The sequence below is a fragment of the Gavialis gangeticus genome, unplaced genomic scaffold (assembly GCF_001723915.1).
Source record: "Gavialis gangeticus isolate Ggan-Ray unplaced genomic scaffold, GavGan_comp1, whole genome shotgun sequence".
NCBI lineage: Eukaryota > Metazoa > Chordata > Crocodylia > Gavialidae > Gavialis > Gavialis gangeticus.
The window spans coordinates 132,429,033-132,437,043 of NW_017729025.1; the positions used below are offsets into that span (position 1 = coordinate 132,429,033).

Below are 8,011 nucleotides of genomic sequence, written 5' to 3' on the forward strand. Positions count from 1 at the left end.
GCCAGGCAGGAATTGGGAGGATGGGGGGCTGGGAGGGGAGGGGAAGAGCTGGGCAGGGCAGGGATCGGGGGGCAGGGGGAGCAGGTGGGGATCCCTCCCATCATCCCCTCCCCCCATCTCCAGCCCCCCGACCTCTTACTCACCGGCCCTGGAGTCCTGGTGCTGAACATGCGGCCTGGCCGGACGTGTGTTTGAGCACCAGGTTGGGGGCCAACTATGGGAGTAGGAGGGGGGGCAGGAGGCACATGCGCGCTCGTCTGGATGCACCCCATGAGAGTTCTTTAGGCCCAATCCTCCAATTTGTCCTAGCCCTACCCTCCAGCATATCTACTACTTCCCCAGCCTCCACGCTTGGTGTCAACTGGAAACTTGCTGAGAGTTTACCCTATGCCATTTTCCAGGTCATTGATGAAGACGTTGAACAAAAGTGGCCCCAGGACCAACCTCTGCAGCACTTCACTTGATACCAGCTGCCAACTAGACATCAAGCCATTGATTTACTACTCGTTGAGCCTGATGCTTCAGCCAGTCTTCTATCCACCTTACAGTCCATTCATTCACCCCGTACTTCCTTAGCTTGCCTGCAAGAATGTTGTGGGAGGCCGTATTAAAACCCTTGCTAAAATCAAGGTATATCACATCTATGCATCTCCCCACATCCACAGAGTAAGTCACCTCATCACAGAAGGCAATCAGGTTGGTCAGGCATGACTTGACCCTAGTGAATTCATGCTGACTGTTCTTAATCACCTTTTTCTCCCCCAAGTGTTTAGAAATGGATTCCTTGAGGATCTGCTCCATGATTTTTCCAGGGACTGAGGTGAGGTTGATTGGTCTGTAGTTCCCTGGATCTTCCTTTCTCCCTTCCTTAAATATGGGCACTATTCCCTTTTTCAATCATCTGGGACCTCTCCTGATAGCCATACCTTTTCAAAGATGATGGCCAATGGCTCTGCAATCTCATCAGCCAGCTGTCTCAGCACCTTTGGGTGCATCTCATCCAGCCCCAGCTTGGACTTGTATAAGTCCAGCCTTTCTGTATAGTCCCTAATCTGTTCTTGTGCCACTGTTGGCTGCTCACCTCCTCCCCAAACTGTGCTGACCATTATATTCTTCTGGGCTAAGTACAGACTTTAAAAAAGCCTGAGCCTGAATCAATGAAACTATGAAATTCAATCTTTGCAGTTTAGTTTAACCTGTGTAGATTGAATTGATAAAAAAAGTAAATAGGCATTGACTGTTGATACTGGAAATGCAGCCACATGCCTGCAGTGGCTAAGGGCAGGGACCAGGGGGTGCTAGAGTGAGCCATCCTTTCTGCAGTGGCCAGAGGGCTGGAGGACAGCTGAACTGAGGGGGGGGGGTGGCCAGGCCCCAGCAGCCTATGTATTATTTTTGGAGGGGTTTAAATCCCCACCCTGGCCTTCATGGTTTCCAGCAGGGGTGTGCCTGGAGGGGGAGGGGGGAAGCAGCTCTTGCCAGGCTTTTCCAGGTGTGGGGGGGTGAGTATGGTCAGACCCCAGTCCCCACCTTGCACCGAAGAGTCAAGCAAGGGCATTGGCAACATGTAGGGGGTGCATGTGGGGGCACATACACCCCCTCAACTTGGTGGTGCATCTCCCCAGCCACTCACCACCCCCTTCCCCCCTCACCACTGACACTGCCGGTGGAGTCTGCGGGAGGTCTCCAATTGCTGGTGGCGTCTGCTGCGGGTGGTCGCCGAGCACCAGGTGGCGCTTGCCACCCCCCCCACTCGACCACCAACACCGCTGCGGCTGCCTGTGAGATCTCCCCGCTCACTGCCGCCACACCGCTGACACCACTGCTGCTGCCTGCAGGCTGTTGCTGTGCCTCCCCAGCCTCTGGGGGCACGTGGTGTTCATGAGCAGGAGCATGGCCAGACCTGAGCCTGTGGTGAAGTGGGGAGGGAAGTGGGGGAATCACAGAGAAGTGGGACTGGGAGGGACCTCCAGAAGACCTCTAGTGTCTAGTCCAGACCCTGTCTGAGCCCTGGCCAGACCCTACTGTACGAGCACGATATAAAGAGCAGAGTGTTTGCTCACAGCACTCATGACTGAGAACACCTGCCGGGGGGGCTCTGTACTGCTGAGGGGAAAAAAAGCCACCAAAAGCTTCCTGCGGCTGGTTTTCCCCCCCTGCCCCACAGCAGGGCCCAGCACTGCACCCCTCCAGCCCTGAGTCCTGAGGCAGTGCTGGGCGCAAGAGAGCTGGGAGCAATCCGGGCACACAGCTCCCATGTCCCCAGCCTGAGATGTGGCAGGTGAGGAGGAAGGGGGACCCTTTCCTGCCTGCTGCAGCAGCTACATGACAGGGCCATCCCATCCTGGGCATGGGGAACAGGGAGTAATCTGGGCACACAAATCCTGCAGCCCCAGCCTGAGCTGGAGCCGGCTGGGAAGGGTCCTGCTCTTGTGGCCTTGCCTGCCCTTCCAGGCCTACCCTCAGTGGTGCCTGTAGGCTGGGCTGGCTCATCCCTGCAGCCCCAGCCCCAGGCGAGGCAGGTGGATGGCGAGGCTAGGCTGAGCCATGGGGGAAGGGCCCTTCCAAGCCAGCTGCGGCTTGGGCTGGGGCTACAGGAGCTGTGTGCCTGAATTTCTCCTGGCTTCCTATGCCTAGGCCAGGCTGGGTTGTCCTGGAGCTGCTGCCATGGGCAGGGCTCTCCCCCTCCTTATCGTCATCCACCACTGGGCCAGCGAGGATTCTGTGTGGTGCTGTCTTGGGACACAGGGCTCCAGGGGTGCAGCGCTGGGCACAGCTTTGGGACAGAGGAAAACTGGCTGCAGGAAGCCCTTGGTGGCTTTTCTCCCCAGCAGGTGTTCTCAGTTGTGAGCACTGTGAGCAAACCGTCCACTTTTTAGGTTGTGCTCGTATGGGAAGGTTTGGCTAGGGCTCAGGCAGGGTCTGGAATAGACATCTGGAGGTCCCTGCCAGCCCCAGTCCTCTGTGATTCCTCCCCCTTCTACCCCACTTCACCTCAGGCCTGGGGCTGGGGTCTGGCCATGCCACTGCTCTTCTGCTCAAGCAGCAAGTGGCAGGGAAGCTAGGCAGACCCTAGCTGGGGTCCCTCACTGATGGGAGATGGGAGGGAGGGGGGAATAACCCCCCTTTACCCCTCAAGCGACCGATGTCTGGCCACCACCCCTGCTTCTGCCTCCTCGAGTTGTGAGGATGGCGCTCTAGAGCTTCAGAACTCTACAGATGCAACTTACCAAGCTTGGAAAGGCAGAGCAGCTGTCAATCATACAAAGCTAAGGCACTTCAGTCAACTTATTCAGTAACTGATACTCCCACAAGCTATGATATTTCTTAGCTGAAGACTAAGTGGCACTAGAGGTGTGGAATTCTTTTAGACCTTTTGAAAACGTCAAAGAAAATCAAGAATACATTTCAGTCTGATCCATACAACTGAAAACTATATTCTAAGGGAAACCAACGGGCAAGGTATGAACAGAAGTAAGAGCCAGCTTTTGGGCTAGGTACAGACATTCAAAAAACGCGACGCGGAATCAGTCTAAGTTGGATAGTTTTCTGTAAGCAGTGTAGTTTAGATTGGTAACAAACAGAACAAACATTCACCCTTTGGTGGGAGGGGCAAATTTTAGACCAGGTTCCGCCATTTTTAGATCCTCCTGTGTTTACCAGACTTCTGTTCTGTATGGGTATAGACCACTTTCCAATCGCTTATACTGGTAAAAATGTAATGTCTATACCTGGCCTTGTAAAGTAAGATTTGATCTCTTGCAAAATCATACTGCAGAAAGGATCAGTAAATCTAAATACCACTGTAATTACTACTTTATTTTATTGAAGTAGCAGAATTGAAGGCAGTGGAGGCTCTGTGACTATCAGAGGGGGAACTGCTTTTTCCCTCAGGGGTGGGGGAACTACTTTTCAAAACTAAAATGAAAGTAACCCTTTTAAAACAGGAAGTACTTTCTTGAATCTTTAAAAACACTTTTCATTTTTGACCTAGGTAGGGCCTTGTCACCACTTGCAACAGTTGCAAATTGTTGGAATGTAGCGACCTATTAAAGTTAGTATATGCTAGCAGATGACCCTTGCTTTAAAATGAACAACTTTGCAATGCCTCAAGGTTACTTAACAGGTGCTTATACTGCTTGAACATGCATCAATTTGTTTTTAAATTGCATTTAATAAGTGTTAAGTTGAACGTATGACACTCCCTCACACAATTTCTTCTTGTGGCTTTAGGGAAGAAAGTACCGAAATACCTGCAAAAGATATTTATTGCATATGACTTCTAGTTTGATTTAGAATCAAGAAGATTAAATTATTTTGGATTCCTGTCTGAACATCTGCACCTTTTTAGATTCTTGCACCCTTAGAATAAGAACTTTTTAGAAATTTGAAAAACCTGAAGATACACGAGACAAAGGTTAATATCTTCATTTAAATCCCAGCATGTGAGGAGTTGTTATCTAGAATAAACGGGGAGAAAAATTGGGCTTGCTACCTTTCCTGTATTATTCTCCAGTTTAAATGCAAAACCCCGAGAACACCAGTAATTCTCTTGACATTTAGTATTAAAATGTGTGGCCTTTTTCTCATTTGTATTTTAACTGTGGGAAGTAGGGAAGTTTGGATCACTGTATTTAGCTAGAGATGGAAAAAAAGTCTTGGAGGGAACATATTTAATTAGTTTTAGTTCATAAACTTATAGAATTGCTTGAAAATCTTCAACAAAGTTGTTCTTATTCTCAGTTTATTGCTCTAAATTTGAGGAAGACATTTAATTCTTATATAAAACAAAGAAATTGTATATTAGCTTAAGTGAAAAATAAACTCATCACAACTGTATACCCACTCTAGAATAAACCAAAAATTTTAAAAGTACACTATGAATTTGTTATGAGGCATTATGATACTTTGCTACTAACTTGCTGCGTGACCTTCAGGGTCAATTCTCCTGTGTGAGCCTCTTTTTCCGCCTGTCCTTTGCTTGCTTTATCTCTTGTAAGTTTTCTGAGGCTGAGACTGTATTTTACTATGGTTTTTTTTTTATAGTGACTACAAGCATGGGATGCTGATTTTAGTGTGCGTCTAAGTGTTAACATATTATCAATAATAATTAGAATCTAGGTGAACTAAGAGCACATATTTAAACATATTTGTCTGCTCCTGTATACCCTGTCCAGAAAGACCATGTGGAAGTGCATTCAAACCTTAAGCAAACTCATTTTAAAATGAATTGTAGCCTTGTACAGAAAAGCAAGTTTACTGTAGGGCAGTGGTCCACATCCTTTGCTGGCCCGTGGACAAGAGCACTGAACAAATAATACGTAAATGCTGCCACTGCAGACATCAGCTTACATACTTGCCTGTCCCTTTTAGCATTAATTCTTAACATCTTGTGGTTGCAAGCAATATTAGAGGGTCTCATAGTTAACACATGCCCTGGAAACCTAGGTTGGGGACCACTGCATTAAGGCTTTAACTACTCTATTTGTGTTCAGAAAGTCATTCAGCAACAGTGCTAGGTTAGGCTATTTTCTCAGTATTGCCTACAGTTGCACTGACCAGGATGAGAAGACAGGGTGATCCCTGGCTAATTCCCATCATTGCTCTCATTGGCATGACATTTCCTGAAACTGACAAAGTAGACAAAGCTGTGATGATCTAAGGCACTTACAACAGTTTACTTTTTTTTTTTTTTTTTTTTTTTTTTTTTTTTTTTTTTTTTTAGGTGCAAAAACCTCACAATTCCTGACAGCCTTCCTGAGGTCAGCATTGTTTTCATATTTGTTAATGAAGCCCTGTCAGTGATTCTGCGCTCCATTCATTCTGCTATTGATCGGACTCCTCCCCACCTGCTCAAAGAAATTATTTTAGTTGATGACAACAGTAATAATGGTAAGGACTGTTTGTAGTGCACTCTTTTTTCATACATGCTGGCTTATGTATAAGAAGTAAGGCATTTCTCTTCATAAATTTTGGATCAGAGGTGCCCCAATAAGATTTCAAATGATGTATTTGGGAGATACTGTAGTACTTTTCTGCATCTTCTTTTGTAATTCCTTAGCATTAGTCTAGGGCAGCAGCCCACAACCTTTGCTGGCCTGTAGACATGTTTGTCTTCAGGACTAGGTGCAGACATTCAAAAAGCCTGAGGTAGAATCAATCTAAGCTATGTGGTTTTCTGTATGCGGTGTAGTTTAGAGTGGTAGCAAACAGAACGCACATCCAGTGTGCTTCTTTGGATGGGGGTGGCAAATCTTAGACCAGATTCCACCATTTTTAAACCAGTCTGTGTGTGCTGAACTTCTGTTTTGGGTATAGACCAGTAAAAGTGTAATGTCTGTGCCTGGCCCAGATGTACACAAGTAGGTCAAGTTGAGAACAGAGACAGAATGGAACATTAGTCCCTGATTTTAATCACATTAGTTAAAACAATGGAGATGGGAAATTTGGAAAGGGTTTTTTTTTTTAATGTTTCTTACTACTCTGCTCTGCTGTCAAGCATGCCTACCTTCTCCTGCTTCCTTCTTATTCCTTATGCACTTCCAGTTTCAGCTGTATTCTCACTCACCCTCTATTCTGTATAAGGCCTCTCTTTTTCTTTTTCCTCTTCTGTTCTTGGCTGCTCTATCACAACTTGCTAATTTGTTTTTTTTTCCCCTTCTGACTGCCAATCTAAACCTTATTGTTTGTTGCTCACCTGGTTTATATCTCCACATGGACATTTCTCCCTGCTGGTTGAGGAACAGGGCCTGTTAGTTTCTGCTGAGCTCAGTGCTTTGCTTAGATGATTTTCACTGGGACCACGCTGGGCATCACTTACAAGTTTTACCTGCTGGCACCATCACAAATGAAATTTTAAATTATCTTCACGTGGGACACTGAGCTTCCTGAAAGCTTTGGCTCTGCTGGGAGTTAATATTGAACTCATAAAATAGAAGTACAATCAAAATGTGTTCTGCTGAAGAGAAATGCTGAACAAAGAGCTTTTCCTCTATCCCTACCCTCCTTACAAGTGTTACATGATTGGGTTGCTCCATGCAAGGACATACCTTCTGGTCATCACTGTGCCTCTGGTCTTCATAAAAACAAAGAATTAGTGCAGTGATTTTCAACCAAGGGCACTGTGACACCCTGAGGTGCCTTGAGATCCTTTCTCAAGTGCCACGGGGCATCACACAATGTTAGTACATTAGGTGTGCAAACATGATTCACAAGATAAACCCAGAGATTTCAGATAAGTATCAGTAATGTTAAAAACATTCTTACCTGTTGTGATCTTTGTGAGTTCTTTGCAATGGAAGAATTGATCTATTTTTTTTTGTAGTTAAAAAATGAGTAAAAACTAGAGCTGGCATTTTCCAAAGGGTCTGCTGAGTCTATTGAGGGGAACTTTGACTCTGTTGAGGTTGAGAGCCACTGACTTAGTGGAATTCAAAGCAAATAAACTTCCCTCCTCAGATTGTAAGTCTCTTACCCCTCTTCTTTTTGTAAAGGAAAAAACTCAAATTGTAGTTCTGGAAAATATGCATACAATGCAGCAGTTTGATTTAGGCTCCTTGTACTGCAGGTGTACAAGGATATGTGTGAATCTAATTCCAATTCCAGTGAATTATACTGCACTTAGCCAACTGAGCCTAACCAAGCTTTCTTAAAACCCCGACTCATGGAACAGTATGGGCAAGATGGCATGCAGGATTTATATGGTGGTGTTCTTGGTTTATAGCACAGTACAGGATGTAGCAGTGCAATGGAGTAGTAGAAATTCACATGTAAAAAAATAACAAAATGTGAGAGAACTAAATACATTTTAAAAAAAGTTGAATGATCCAGAAAATTCTTGTGAACTAGGGCAGGATCTTTGACTGTCATTATTATGGGTTGCTAGATATTTTCTATCATATGACTGTGGAGGTATTCTCATTCCCCTGTAATTATATTTTCTTGTTTTTCCATCGTTCTTTTCTTTTGAGGAGTCAAATGGAGGTAAAAAAAAAAAAAAAAAAAAAAAAAA

At 45.6% G+C, this 8,011-nt stretch overlaps 1 protein-coding gene across 3 annotated transcripts in view; it reads left to right on the forward strand.

The window, feature by feature from the left end:
• Window positions 1–8,011, forward strand: part of GALNT18 (polypeptide N-acetylgalactosaminyltransferase 18) — a 645,416-nt gene that overhangs the window by 394,968 nt on the left and 242,437 nt on the right. For all 3 annotated transcript variants that reach the window (XM_019519580.1, XM_019519578.1, XM_019519579.1), the window contains one exon: window positions 5,726–5,892. In XM_019519580.1, coding sequence (XP_019375125.1) covers window positions 5,726–5,892 — 167 coding nt within the window. The remainder of the gene's footprint in view (window positions 1–5,725; window positions 5,893–8,011) is intronic.